Source organism: Anarhichas minor, unplaced genomic scaffold (assembly GCF_050575085.1).
Source record: "Anarhichas minor isolate MPS153535 unplaced genomic scaffold, ASM5057508v1 ptg000054l, whole genome shotgun sequence".
Taxonomy (NCBI): domain Eukaryota; kingdom Metazoa; phylum Chordata; class Actinopteri; order Perciformes; family Anarhichadidae; genus Anarhichas; species Anarhichas minor.
The window spans coordinates 1,648,068-1,663,180 of NW_027466500.1; the positions used below are offsets into that span (position 1 = coordinate 1,648,068).

The 15,113-nt window shown below is 41.9% G+C and overlaps 2 protein-coding genes across 2 annotated transcripts; one reads left to right on the forward strand and one right to left on the reverse strand.

The window, feature by feature from the left end:
• Nucleotides 1-888: 888 nt before the first annotated feature.
• ikzf5 (IKAROS family zinc finger 5) lies at nt 889-4,660 on the forward strand. Its single transcript, XM_076075814.1, has 3 exons — nt 889-1,475; nt 1,805-1,978; nt 2,062-4,660. The coding sequence occupies exons 1-3, from the start codon at nt 1,343-1,345 to the stop codon at nt 3,030-3,032; spliced, it is 1,278 nt and encodes a 425-aa protein (XP_075931929.1). The 5' UTR covers nt 889-1,342; the 3' UTR covers nt 3,033-4,660.
• A 43-nt stretch (nt 4,661-4,703) lies between these two features.
• On the reverse strand, nt 4,704-14,262 carry LOC142931665 (uncharacterized). The gene is made up of 23 exons (XM_076075691.1): nt 14,211-14,262; nt 13,042-13,186; nt 12,748-12,944; nt 12,275-12,367; nt 11,907-11,945; nt 11,726-11,824; nt 11,118-11,156; nt 10,840-11,027; nt 10,698-10,742; nt 10,508-10,612; nt 9,548-9,680; nt 8,940-8,978; nt 8,679-8,849; nt 8,320-8,424; nt 8,053-8,085; nt 7,717-7,752; nt 7,489-7,633; nt 7,034-7,254; nt 6,511-6,686; nt 6,154-6,394; nt 5,923-6,073; nt 5,051-5,295; nt 4,704-4,932 (listed from the first exon to the last, which is right to left on the reverse strand). The coding sequence occupies exons 1-23, from the start codon at nt 14,260-14,262 to the stop codon at nt 4,886-4,888; spliced, it is 2,745 nt and encodes a 914-aa protein (XP_075931806.1). The 3' UTR covers nt 4,704-4,885.
• Nucleotides 14,263-15,113: the final 851 nt, after the last annotated feature.

The window sequence follows — 15,113 nt, forward strand, 5'->3', positions numbered from 1 at the left end:
TGACATTTTTACCGAAAGGACTTTAAGGGGCCACAAGTTTGAGATGACTAAAAAAATGGTCTGTACAGGGAGGGAACAATGCGAAATCTCTCTCTTCTGGCAAAAGGTTAGAGAGTAACAGGAAGTCGTAAAGGAGCAGCTGATCATTGATGCACAACAGCAACATGTGATTTGCCTGAGTCCAGTAGTATCATTTACCATACTTATACAATTAGTGTTTAATCTGCAAACTCTTTTTCTTTCATTCAGTCGGTCTTCAGAAATCCTCGTAAAAACATCTGCACTTTAAACCAGCTGGCTGGACCAGACAATTTGGCCAATTTCAAATGCCAACGGCACACCATACGATAGAGATACAGACAAAATGACAACACATGTCAAGAGTAATTTCCACTTTAGTCATGATTTTGCTTGTTTATATATAGTTTTTTGGCTTCATTCTAAAGACAACATGTTGTAAGTTTAGCTTTTTCTGCATAAACAACACAGCAAAAAGGCTGGTCACGCCTTTAGAATGCCATTTACAGGCCACAGGATAGGACTGGAGACAAAATGAAAATTTGTTATTGAGAGCTAAGATCCATATATATATAAACTAATCAAATGGAGTTAATTGGAACACAGATTGTCTTAAAGGCTACGTTAGGCCTACCCATTAAGCCCATGCCAGAATTTTGACATTTTTTGACAAATTTAATTAGAATGAATGAATTATCGACACTTCAAATGGGAGATTACACTTTAATTTTAACCAGAATTTTGTTCTCACTTAAACTGGTTTAGCATATAATAAACATGTCTGAAAAGCGGATTTGGTAGGCTTACAGTAATATGGACAAGCTCAATTAAAGCGTCACTGGTGGGAACCTTCCTTCGCGGGACGGTTTTCAGCGGTGCACACTGAGTGAACTTTCACCCCTCAAACTGGTTTATTGTTTTGACTTAACAGGTTCTAAAAGTGATTCGACAGAAAGACAATTTTAAAACAATTAAGTACTCTTGATGATTTACTCAAACGCGTAACATACGATGTAAATAATGAGCGTGTCGACCAGATACCGACGTGGCTGTTGACAAAGATGCTTTCTCCTCCATAAGCTAGCGTTAGCTGTCTGGCTAACGTAGCGTACGTAGCTTTGGAAACAACATGACGACGATGAGGATTGGTGTGTAAGAGCGACCGACCAGACATCGGATCGCACCGATTTCCTGCTTGTCTGACACATATTTCCAGGATCACCCTGTCTGTTGCGTCTGCATAGCTTCAAAAACGGCTTTTGCGCATCAGTAATTCAAGTCCAAACGTCTTCGTAGTGTGGGACAGTTGCATCACTTTGCTTCAATGGGCGAGGAAAAGCCGGACACGCTCGACTTTGTGAAGGATTTCCAGGAGTATCTGAGCCAGCAGACTCAGCATGTCAACATGATATCAGGCTCTGTCAGCGGCGTCAAGGAGGAGGACGAGCTGCCACCAGGTAACTAGCTGTGTGTCATTCACTCTTTGCAACAAGTCTATGGATCTTCAGCACTTTTTAGGCGTCTGGATGTGGTGCAATTATCCCCATGATCCTTCAGTATGTGTCGTCTGTGATACATTCATTTCTTGATTCACACCATTTGAGAACCACTGTCCTGTTTGCAAAGTGCCACTTGTATGCAGTTCAACACAAATGTAACTGAAGTGTTGGGCTACATGTTTTTTGTATTCCAATGGAATGCCACCTGTTTAAATCCCTCAGAATCCTTTGTTTCCTTCGATAGTAAAGTGTAATCATAAATGTCCTGCTAATGGTCCTGTATGCAGACTGCAGTCAGAATGGACTGGATCACCCCTCAGTGGACATGTCACTGGAGGACAGCTCGGGGATCCTGGTGGATGGTTTTGAGAGGACCTACGACGGCAAGCTCAAGTGCCGCTACTGCAACTATGCAACCAGAGGCACTGCGAGACTCATTGAGCACATCCGAATTCACACAGGTAAGTGTTAATAGTTCATTTTCAGGCGATGCAATTGACGCGTTTTTGTTAATCGGCCTGTTTTTTTTCCTTCAATTAAACAGGAGAGAAACCTCATCGCTGCCACCTCTGTCCATTTGCTTCGGCCTACGAGCGCCACCTGGAGGCCCACATGCGATCGCACACAGGTGAGAAGCCTTATAAATGTGAGCTGTGCTCCTTCCGCTGCAGCGATCGTAGCAACTTGTCGCACCATCGCCGTCGACGCCACAAACTCCTGCCAATGAAAGGTGCTCGCTCGCTTTCCCACAAGAAGATGTTGAGTGTTTTACAGAAAAAGGCCAGCTCGCTGGGCTACGGCCGTCGACTCCTCATCAACTTTACCCCCCCTTCTACGGTGGTGCACAAGGCGGAAAATGTGAACGACTTCTCGCATGAGCTGCCCCACTTACGCCAGGAGACGTACGATAGTCAGGGTCGCGCAGTGGAGGACGGGCACTCGACAAATCAAAATCACCATCACCATGATATGGTTATGGATAACCCCCTGAACCAGCTGTCCACCCTGGCAGGCCAGTTGGCCAGCCTCCCTTCTGAGTCCCAGGACCAGACTCAGCCTCAGCCTCCTATGTCTCCAGGAGCAGAGTCTATCGTAGATGAGAAGCCCTTCCTCATCCAGCAGCCCCACCCTGCCACAGCTCCCGTGGCTGTGTCTGCCAGCATGGTCCATGCCTCCTCCTCTTCCCCAATCAGCCCGGAGTCCCGGGCTCCTCCCCACAGCAGTTGCAGCCCTGGAAGGGGACCCTGCAGCGAGCACAGTGGGCGCACCAGTACCCCGAGTATCTCCAACAGCCAACCCAGTACACCGGCCCCAGGCCTGTCCATCCCACTCCAGGACCCCCACATGCTGCATCACTGCCAGCACTGTGACATCTACTTCCCCGACAACATCCTCTACACCATCCACATGGGCTGCCATGGCTACGAGAACCCATTCCAGTGCAACATCTGCGGCCACAAGTGCAAGAGCAAGTACGACTTTGCCTGCCACTTCGCCCGCGGGCAGCACAAGTGATGGATGACTGAGGACAACTTTGAAAGAACTTTTAACAGGACAGTTTTGTTTTATTAATTCCATAGTCATTTTATTTATTGGTCTTTTACTTGGCCTTGATGTAGCCTAGCCTTTGAAAGTTGTATAATGTCAACATTCAGATGGTTTAATGTGTAATTAAAGGTGCCCATTCAAGTGTATTATAAAGGGATGATCAGTGTTTTCAACAGGTTAAGAATTTATTTGTGGTGTGATAAATCAGAAAAACAACTTCCCTACTTGGCCAAATTCATTAACCTTATTTAATGTAGCAATTTATCAAGTTAGACATAGCTCAGAAATGTACTGCTGTTCATACGTTGAAGCTTCTCTTCAGTACGTGAGCTAAAACAGACAGACAACAGGTGTGATCCTGTTCAGTAAAGTGATAACACTCCTGCTGTTCACACAGCAAATCGACTCTCACCCTCAACAGTGTGTCCCCTTTAGAAAAATGCAAAAAGAGAAGAAACTAAATGAGTTCTCAACCTCCCTGGAATGTTTAAATATGGCTCCGATGACACTGATGCCGGAGTGATCTTACTTTAGCCTTGTTGAACTTATTTCAGTGCTTGGTGCATTACTACTATTCTTTTGCAGTGCCTGACATAGTCACTTTCTTGTGTGTCCAAGATAGAATGGACTGTTACTTTTGAAGATTAATAGATGTTATTAAAATATCCTCTTCTTGCTGTGATGAATAGGCCCAGAACCTTAGAAAAAGAGTTTGGCCATTGTAGTTTTCTATGGTAGCCATTCTTTTTTTTTTTTCTTTCTTTTTTTTTTCTTTTTTTTTTTTTTTGCCTAAATTCTGCTCCATGAATGCTGCTAAGACACTTTGGAATCTGAAATATGTGGACGGCGTCTAGCCGGCCAAACGTATCGGTGGTTTTAGGTCAGTCGGTTAAGTTGTCGAACTAGATTTAGTAGGAGTTGGGTTGTTGTTGACGTTCCTTCACTCAGTGCCCTTCCTTGACCAGCATCATGGTAACTTCACGTGTTTGGTTGAACGGGTTTCGTATCCTTTTTAATCACATGGTGTCACCTTCTGATGTTTTGATATTGTACGAAGTCACTTTGATATCCCGTGTCTGTGTGTTTAGGACAGAATCATCCCGTCTTGTGTCTCATGTGTCTCACGTAGCACCGGGGATGCCATGTTTTTTTCTGCCTTTCGTGATAACAACACACACGCTGAGATTCCCCCGTTCATCAAATGGATCCCAGTGCTTTTCTGACTATTTACTGAGTATTGTATTCTGAGTTGTTGGATAGATGTTCAGTGTCAAAAAAAAAAAGAAGCAAACTCATGTCGCAGTAAGACTGCTACTTTAGCAAAAGATTGTTCTTTGTCTTGGGTACTGTTGTTTGTTGCTTAGCAACGTGCGTGGAGAACATTGTCACTGTTTTGTTTTTTAGGACCATCTCCTTGTTGCCATGCTAACCAGTAATAAGGGGCATCCCAGTAACGACTGCCTTATGTTCTCTCTGTGTGTGTCGTAGGGTCATAGGTCATGATGGCGATCACTCGCTCCCTCTGGGATGGCAAATCATTTGATTGTGAGATGGATTAATCTTACTAATTTATAAGTAAAGTGTTTTCTAACTGAGTTGCACTTCGTCTTTTGTCTTCTTTGTATACGAGAACCGAAGTCGATAATAGTTGTGTTATTAATTCGTATTGAATGTTCATTTAACAGTAATGAAATACACCAACGCACATTGTCTTTTGATGATGCTTTTAATCATTGTGATAAAGGGAAAATAAATGGTGAGTATGATTCAGTGTCACGACGAACAGAATGATGACTGAAGCCTCTCATTGTAGGATCACGTTAAGCCTGGTTCTGCTTAAGAGTCTCCTCTTCCTTTTTTTCAGGGTCTGGCGAAGAAAAATGTGTTTTATTCTCGTGTTACCTTGAGATCACGAGACTCTACCTAATATGTTTCTTCAACTGATCCGCTATCGGATTCAAAACAAGGTGCAAATGGACACAGACCTTTGAGTTTGATGGGACCCAGGACCAGAGTTTGGCTGTCGTGTTCTGACCCCAGGTCTCTGGCCGCACGTTTGTTGCAGCCGCGGCGGCACCGGGAGTTGTAGTCCGAGGCTTGGCATATCAGCACCTTGCACTGGATGTACACCGACTCTGTGGCTCGCAGGAACTGGAAGGCCTTAAATGTGAAACGGCCATAGGCACGGCTGCCAGTGATGTAGGCCTGGTAGCTGTTGTCCACAGGGCAGCTAAAGGTGAAACAAGAGACGGTGTTTGTGGACAATACTACTACATGTATGTATTTATTTTTTGTTGTATATAGTCAGATCCCTTATGTACGTAAGAGTACCAGTTCCACATGTAAAAAACATAAGTTAAAGTCCCACATTCAAAGTCCTACTTAAGTAAAAGTACTAAACAATAATTTACTAATATATCAAAGGTAAAAGTAGTCATTATGGAGAAAACATCTGTTATTAAATGTTACATTGTTGATTATTTATACTGATGCATCAATGCATAAGTATATTTTTGATGCAGCTAGTTAGTCCAGTGCAATGTGAGGTGTCTGGCCTCCAAAGAGTCACCAGAATAATCTGAGGGGTCGTTACTAAATTATTGGGCTAGGAAACAAAAGTAGTTCTGCTACACAAATTTATATTTAGCTTTTTGGACTTTATCACGGACATTTGTCTTTGGTTGAACTGCTGACAACCTATAGACCTCTGAAAAGTAAAAAGAAGCCCCAAAAACTCTTCTTCTGCAATCTAAATCTGTAAAGTGACTATAGTTGTAAAATAAATGTAGTGGAGTATAAGTATAAAGTAGCAGTGGTTACTTAATCTCCAATGTGGCAAAGCAGACTCCCATCTTACCCGTTGCGGACCAGGTAGTAAGATCTGGTCTGGAAGTCGTGGGGCGATGGTGAGGTCACACAGGTGTCAAGATAGAGGACCAGGGAGCTGTCACCCCTCCTCAGGTCCACTTGAACATACAAGTTCTGGTTGAGTGTCACCTCGTATGGGACTTGAGTCACCTGTGAGTGTAAAAGCAAAACATCAGCATGGCATGCAAGTCTTTACATTAGGGATTTTCTTTACAAACACCCGAAAACACCTTATAGTAGAAGCTGCTGGATGTGTAGAAATCCATGCTGGTGTTGAATCTGCCTGTGCCGGTAATGCTGCTGTTATCATGGTGACGGACAATGTACATCATCTGGGCCACTGAGTCCTGATCCATCCGACAGCCCACGCTCATCTTAAGGTGAGACTGCCGAGTGATCTCCCCGGAGCTGGAGGTGTAGGCACGGAGAGTGTTGGTGTACACAACTCTGCCATTCTCAAACTGTTCAAGGTAGAATATAGTGGAAGATGGTCACACTCTCTTCTTACGTCACACTGATTTGTATCAGGAAGTACTGTATGTTGTTAATGCTTTCCAGAAGGTGATGAGTTGTCTACCTTTCGAACGTTGCCACAAGTGTTAATGGGGAAGTTGAAGACCACCTGAAAGCGCGAAACCTGGGGTCTGCAGTGCGGGTCGTTCAGGTACAGACTCTGGCCGTCGTAGCCGAGAGAGTTCAGGTAAGTCCTCTGGATGACAATGTTCATGTTGTCTGAGGAACAGTCCACTCGACCTGACAAAGGACCACGTTCACAAGATATTTACAACAGCTTGAGTTACTTTTAGGATAAAGGTGTAAAATGACACAACAATAAGTCTTTAGTAGTGCCAGTTGTGCGGTTCGAGGGTCGGTTGGGCTGTCCACCCACAACCCTAACCCTCCAGACTGAAATATCTCAACAACTATCAGCTTCAACTGTACTTTGTGTTAAATGAAGATGGTAAACATTATATGCTAAAACATTGTGAGCATGTTACAATTCTGACCTTTGCATTTAGTGCACAGCACCGCTGCGCACCAAATGATTCAACCAAGATTTTTTTGTCAGACCCTTCCTATTAAATCTACCATGATTCTACCTGAGCTTGGTGGCAAAGAGCTTATGAAGTCAGCGTTGAACCCTCGGCCAACCACAGAGCTATCAGTCCGGAAGAGCACAGTCAAGTAGTTTGAGGTGGAGTAGAAGGTACTCAGACTGTTGTTGTTGTTGTTGTTGTTGCACACTTTCCCCAGATATCGTGAGCTAACAGACGGCCCATCGTAGACTGCAATATAGTCACAGGAGCAGCAGTTCTCCAATCTGTTTTTTTTTTTTTTTTTAAAAGATGATAAAAGCCATAAATTACTGACTTATTGAAGCAAAACTCCAAAAATAGTTCCAATGAGTCTTTGATATCAATTGAGAGCCGAATTCTCCACAAGTTAACAATGTTGTATATACTTCCTGTCATGACATCTTTTTATATATTTGTAGTTCACATAATAATACTGCTCATTCACACAAATGATCTCCAACAGTCTGTTGTTCACTCACTGCAGGTACGTGAATGACAGGAAGATTCTTTGGTCATACGCGGCCCTGAGCTGCCAGACACAGTAGGCGTTGTCGTAGTAGTGGTTCGGGTGGTTCGGGCTGGAGAAGGTACCAGAGCCGGACAGAGAGCCTCCACAGGGGCTTACTAAAGGTGGACAACATAACACGAGTGTCATTACAGTGAAATATATTTGCAGCAGGCTCGTGGTACACACTTGATGATCCTACCTGTGGCTGGCATGTCAGTTGTGGCTTGGCAGTAGGCTGTTTGAAGTAAACAACAACAACATGGGTTTCAGTATTGCTTGTTGGTGGAAACTGTGATGAAAGTGTACTGAGGTTTGAATAACACAATACTTACAGTAGAAGTCATAACAACAGTTTCCATTGTATCGACAAGAGCTGGAGCAGGAGCAGCTTCCCAAGTGCCGGCCGCAGTTGTACCGACACGAGGGCTGACCTGAGAGACATGGTAGATATTTAGCTAATCTCTCCTGCTAGCAGAATAATGGTGGGCTGATTTATTCCAACATAGTCTAGTAGGTTGTTTAGAGATGTTCATACCTGTGGTGGGTGGGGAAGTTGTCTGGCAGTAAGCTAAACGACAAAGAGAGGAGAATACAATTATTACAATCTTTTACACCTGCTATTATTTAATTCTGCAACTGTGAGCAAATACAAATTGTCCCATCATATCCGTATTGTTGTCCGGTCAGCCAGCATTTGTTTAAGTAAATAAGAGATTGCAATAATCTAAATGATGTTTTTTTTTCAATTTGTTTCTGAAGGTCTTGGTTGGGATCACTGAGCTTTGATGGACATTATACTCACAGTTGTAGTCATAACAGCAGTTTCCTTGGTATCGGCAAGAACTTGTGCAGGAGCAGCTTCCCAGGAAGCTGCCACACTTGTTTCGACATGAATACCGAGACACCCCTGAGAGAGAGAGAGAGAAAGAGAGCGAGAGAACATTCAGTAATTGATGATATAGTTTCCTCTTTTGCATGTAGGTTGTTGAGAGGTTTCCATACCTGTGGTTTGTCTATCAGGTGTGTAAGTTGTTGGCTGGCAGGTAGCTACATGATGGGAAGAGAGAATAAAGTGCCCCAGTAAAACTGTGTACAAACATCATGATATTTAATCTGCAACTGTAGACAAACATTGTAATCACACCATGTCCGTATGAGCACTGAGGGATTTGACAGACTTCAGCATGAAAGAGATGTTATTAACGCTGTTGATTTGTGTGACTTGGCACTTACAGTGGTAGTCGTAGCAACAGGTGCCATAGTATTGACAAGAGCTTGAGCAGGAGCAGCTCCCCATGTGGCCCCCGCAGTTGCTATAACACGAGGGCCGAGCTGTGAGACACGGGGTGACGGGTTACAGTATATAGGAGGTGTTACAAGTGCTTCAAGGTAAATTATCTGTAGCGTGAAGGGTTTTTATACCTGTGACGGGAGGTCTCTGAGTAGAGGTTGGGCAGAAATCTACATGACAGAGAGAGAAAAATGAAGTTTAATCCCTGTTGTAGTGGCCATTTGTCCAATGAATCAAAATAACACAAACAATAATCAAAGGCCACTGATGCACCGGTTTGTAGTTTACGCAGGCAGAAAAGAGTTGAATGTCCATACAGGATTCAGATTTTTCTTATTTATTTTGTAAACAAAACAAAAAGAACAAAGAAAACTCCTGTCACTGTCTCTGTTACGCTGTCTCTCCTGTGCTGGTAAAACACTATAGGCCCACCCCGGTGCATGCTGGTCCTACCTACCTACTCCTATATATAACCACAGGTGCCCACAGTGTTACCCAAAGAAACAAACAAACGAACTAACCCAAAACTAAGTATACAGACAAAATAAATAGCTGCTACACCTGTCTTACTGCATGATGAATTATAGCACGTCTATAGTGTTTGTTTTGTAGTCTTAAACAAAAAGAGACAAAGTCATGTGCCATTCTCGGCACAGCATCACACTGTAATCTGACAGACTGATTGCTTCAGCGCTGCAGAGGCTGTTAACACTGTTGATTTGTTAGACTTGGTACTTACAATTGTAATCATGGCAACAGTTTCCTTGGTATCGGCAAGAGCTGGAGCAGGAGCAGCTTCCCAGGTGCCGGCCGCAGTTGTACCGACACGAGGGCTGAGCTGGGAGACATGGTAGATATTTAGCTAATCTGTCCTGCTAGCAGAATAATGGTGGGCTAATTTATTCCAATATAGTCTAGTAGGTTGTTTAGAGATGTTCATACCTGTGGTGGGTGGGGAAGTTGTCTGGCAGTAAGCTAAATGACAAAGAAAGGAGAATACAATTATTAGAATATTTTACACCTGCTATTATTTAATTCTGCAACTGTGAGCAAATAAAAATTGTCTCATCATATCCGTATTGTTGTCCGGTCAGCCAGCATTTGTTTAAGTAAATAAGAGATTGCAATAATCTAAATGATGTTTTTTCTACATCTGGCTGAGAGAGGAAGCGTCTTACTTTAGTGGAGAGTCTGGTCAGGCTTCTGGACAGACAGACGTAATAAAGATGTGTTTCCTGCTCCTGAGACATTAAGCACTAATGACAAGAATCTCTGTTTTTGTTGTTGTTGAGTTGCAGGAAACTCTTTCAGTCAGGGCTATAATGTCAGGGAGGTAAAGGTGCACGTATACTCCATCAGAACTGCTTGTTTTGGTTAAATAGCTGTGGAAACTCCCTTCTCCCACACCTTTACAACATCAGAATTGGAGAGGCTGCTGTGTCTGACAATTTTTCTAAACTGACAGTCCGTCATTCAGTCCCACTTTACGCAATCATTGGCCGACTGTGCGGAGATGTAGAAGGAAATACCTCATATCAAGAGCAGAAGAAGATTGTAACACTGTACAGTCAGTGATAATTCAGTCAATTTGTTTCTGAAGGTCTTTTGTTGAGAAAAAGTATTTGTGCATTTCAGCGTGATGCAAGATGCTTTTCAGTAGTAGTTGGGATCACTGAACTTTGATGGACATTATACTCACAGTTGTAGTCATAACAGCAGTTTCCTTGGTATCGGCAAGAGCTTGTGCAGGAGCAGCTTCCCAGGAAGCTGCCACACTTGTTTCGACATGAGTACCGAGACACCTCTGAGAGAGAGAAAGAGAGAGAACATTCAGTAATTGATGATATAGTTTCCTCTTTTGCATGTAGGTTGTTGAGAGGTTTCCATACCTGTGGTTTGTCTATCAGGTGTGCGAGTTGTTGGCTGGCAGGTAGCTACATGATGGGAAGAGAGAATAAAGTGCCCCAGTAAAACTGTGTACAAACATCATGATATTTAATCTGCAACTGTAGACAAACATTGTAATCACACCATGTCCGTATGACCACTGAGGGATTTGACAGACTTCAGCATGAGAGAGATGTTATTAACGCTGTTGATTTGTGTGACTTGGCACTTACAGTGGTAGTCGTAGCAACAGGTGCCATAGTATTGACAAGAGCTTGAGCAGGAGCAGCTCCCCATGTGGCCCCCGCAGTTGCTATAACACGAGGGCCGAGCTGTGAGACACGGGGTGACCGGTTACAGTATATAGGAGGTGTTACAAGTGCTTCAAGGTAAATTATCTGTAGCGTGAAGGGTTTTTATACCTGTGACGGGAGGTCTCTGAGTAGAGGTTGGGCAGAAATCTACATGACAGAGAGAGAAAAATGAAGTTTAATCCCTGTTGTAGTGGCCATTTCTCCAATGAATCAAAATAACACAAACAATAATCAAAGGCCACTGATGCACCGGTTTGTAGTTTACGCAGGCAGAAAAGAGTTGTATGTCCATACAGGATTCAGATTTTTCTTATTTATTTTGTAAACAAAACAAAAAGAACAAAGAAAACTCCTGTCACTGTCTCTGTTACGCTGTCTCTCCTGTGCTGGTAAAACACTATAGGCCCACCCCGGTGCATGCTGGTCCTACCTACCTACTCCTATATATAACCACAGGTGCCCACAGTGTTACCCAAAGAAACAAACAAACGAACTAACCCAAAACTAAGTATACAGACAAAATAAATAGCTGCTACACCTGTCTTACTGCATGATGAATTATAGCACGTCTATAGTGTTTGTTTTGTAGTCTTAAACAAAAAGAGACAAAGTCATGTGCCATTCTCGGCACAGCATCACACTCTAATCTGACAGACTGATTGCTTCAGCGCTGCAGAGGCTGTTAACACTGTTGATTTGTTAGACTTGGTACTTACAATTGTAATCATGGCAACAGTTTCCTTGGTATCGGCAAGAGCTGGAGCAGGAGCAGCTGCCCAGGTGCCGGCCGCAGTTGTACCGACACGAGGGCTGAGCTGGGAGACAACATTTACTTTATAGCAAAATTATTATGTACGTTTTTCTTTTATGGAGCTTTTATTGAGAGAATAAGTTTACCTGCTGTTGATGCTGGTGCAGACGTGGCTGAGCAGGAATCTGTATGACAGAGAGATTAGATTATGTTGATACATGAATCTAACTCACTATTGTGATGCTTTCTTTTATTCTACTCATCAAAGACCTGCATTCATAACAGTAAAATGCACTTCAACAATAAATTATATTTTATAAATTTACCGTCAACTAAAAAGTAACTAGTAACTCTAGCTGATAAATATGTTTAGTGGAGTAAATAGTGCAATAGTGCAATCAAGTAGAAATATAAAGTAGCATAGAATAAAAATGCTGAGTACAAGTCCCTCAAAAGTTGTAATTCAGTACAGTATTTGAGTAAATGCACTTAGTTATTTTCCACCACTGCTTACCTTCATAGTCTGGACAACAGTTCCCTCTGTATCCACAGCTTGAAGAGCAGGAGCAGTTTTCGAACTCGTAGCCACAATTGTATCGGCAGGAAGCTGCAGAAAGAACACACAAAACAATTTACCGTAATGTTTTTTTTCTTTTGTGTATTTTAACTCTGTAGGCCTTTTCCACAGAAGACATTTGTACATGTCACTGTAGGAAAATCACATGTGTAAATAATAAAAGTATCAATGACTGAGTTCCATTTAGCTGCTTTTATTTCAGGGTCCTGGTATTGTGCAGACTGGCACTCTTACTGGGACACTTGAATAGGACAGAGCCATCATAATGTTAGTATTCATACCTGGGCCTTTCCTACAGTGAAAAGTGAACATGTTGGCTGTGAAATAGGCCTATTCGAATCCTAGATCTCATACAAATGGGGACACTGCATAATTTACAAAATCACTTGGTCATAATGATTGTGACTTACCCACAACTTGGTATTCAGCACGGAATCCTGAGAGGCTAACAATACCATCACTCTTGAAGCGCACAGTCAAAGAAGTACCGGTGGAGTTGAAGGTGGTACTCTTCGTGCCACACACTTTTCCCAGAAGCCTGCTACTGGTACTGTAGCCGTCATAGACGTAAATGGCATCATAAGCACAAGTTTGGTGAAACTCAATGCTGTGATAAAGGCAAAAGGGGAACAGGGGTATGAATTTACAGCTACAGATGATACAGCAACAGTAGTCAGTGATCACAGGACCTCCTGCAAGCTTACTTTAGAATAGGGAAGGCGAGCTGCACGATTCCACTGCTTGGTGTGATGTACCATATACAGTCTGAGTTTGGCGGGTAGTGGTTTGGATAGTTGGGGCTGTTGAAAACACCCCTTCTGCCATAAAACTGGCCACCACAGTGTGCACCTGAAGAAACACAGCACCATTACCAGGACCAGTAAAAACAAAAAGAATGCAATCACTCAGATTAGAAACATACCACTAAATTATTTTGTGTGATACTTGTAATTTTAATAAATGCTGTATTTTGATTAATGATGGGGATTTTAATGTCAGATTCTTCCATTGGGTGAAATTATAAATAAATATAATAAAAAATATATTTTGTCAAAAAAAAAAAACCTCATTGGGTTTTTAAGTTGTTTATGCTGATTACATTTTATCAGTATCTATATCTCTCCTAGAAGAAAAAGAAACATAAATTCTGTGACGGTAATGCTTACAGTTAAAAAATGTTGACACTTTGCCTCTCCATTAAATAGTGCAGCCTCTTTATAACATGTAACCAGTCTATACCTGCAAGTTATCCAGAGCTATCCATTTATTTGAACAACATTTTTTTAGGTATTAATAACGTAAAAAAACAGAACCTTGATCTGAAATTATGCTCCTTATTTTGGTGGTACTTATTTTACCTGCTGCAGCAGAATCCATTACACGATCTGCCGTCGTTGAATTAACTGATGGATTTAAAAAAAAACATAAAAGTAGAAAGACAGAGAGATAAACACTTAAAGGCATGCATCAACACATGTGATTCAGATCAAAAGATTATGATAATCAGATCTTTGCACTTTTATTACAGTAATTGACTCTGATTTAGCTGAAACTGATTGAAGCACTTCAACCAGGCCATTCAGATAGCGACAGGGTAAGGCAAACATTTTAGATGTACGCAGGACAGTTAAAACTAAATCATAGTTGCATTATTTGTAGTAGTAGGTCGTTTTTGAACCTGGAAATCCTGTTGGATGCATTTCCCCAGGTGTTTGGAAGCGGTCGGCACCTGAAGTATTATGAGAGGAACAAACAAACAGGACAAAAGATCAGAGTATTTAAAGACCAGAGACGGTACGGGTAGCAACAGCCAAAAACCCACAATCCAAAAACAAAGAGACAAACATAACAATAAGAAAATAGTGGACAATACCTTGCACTCCATCTAAGGCAATCGCACTGCAGAGAACCAAGAGAGTCCACATGTCGATTTCGTTCACCTTCCAGTCTGCTTCAGATGCTAAACATTGCGGCTTATATAACCAGACACTTTAATGCAGTACCCATAAAGTTTCTGATGCCACCAATAGTGACAGTCATAAATTACATATTTATTGTTGTGCATGAGAAAAACCACACTTGCTTAGCTATCATAAAGCGGACACAAAGATTGTTCACTTCCGGGTGTGTTTTAAGATATTTGCTCAACACATACGGTTGAACTTTTTGGTAACTTGCAGAAGAGCAGACAATAAGATATCCGCTGATGATCTTACATGACCAACTGTACTGCTACAGTAATTAAATAGTGTCGCCACTAGAATCCTGCTGCACTGGTTGCATTGTTTTTTGCAATAACTGAACATCAAACATTTGTTCATTAATAATGAAATACTATAATCTATTGCAGTTTCATTTATTTTAAATCCTGGAAAATTTGCAGTTGCTTGTAACTGTCCTGTAAATGTGCAAACCTATAAATCAGATTAATTAATCCTGTTAACAATAAAAGCAGCTGAAGATTCGCATATTTCTTGAATTTCTTGAAGATAATGTCATAGTTAACAGCAGTTAAATGACATTTATGTTTTTACAATATAGCCACATTCAGACTGAAATACTTGAAGAATTTTACCATGACATTTGATCCCCTGAATTTTCATCTAGCACCACTAGCAGATTAACAACTTTTGGATGTATTGCCATGAAATTTAGTACATACATCAATGTCCCCCTCAATGTTAATTGTAATAACTTTGGTGATCCCTTGTCCTTTCATCTAGGGCCATCATCGGGTCAACACTTTTTATTTGTCCAATACTTTGATTTATGACCT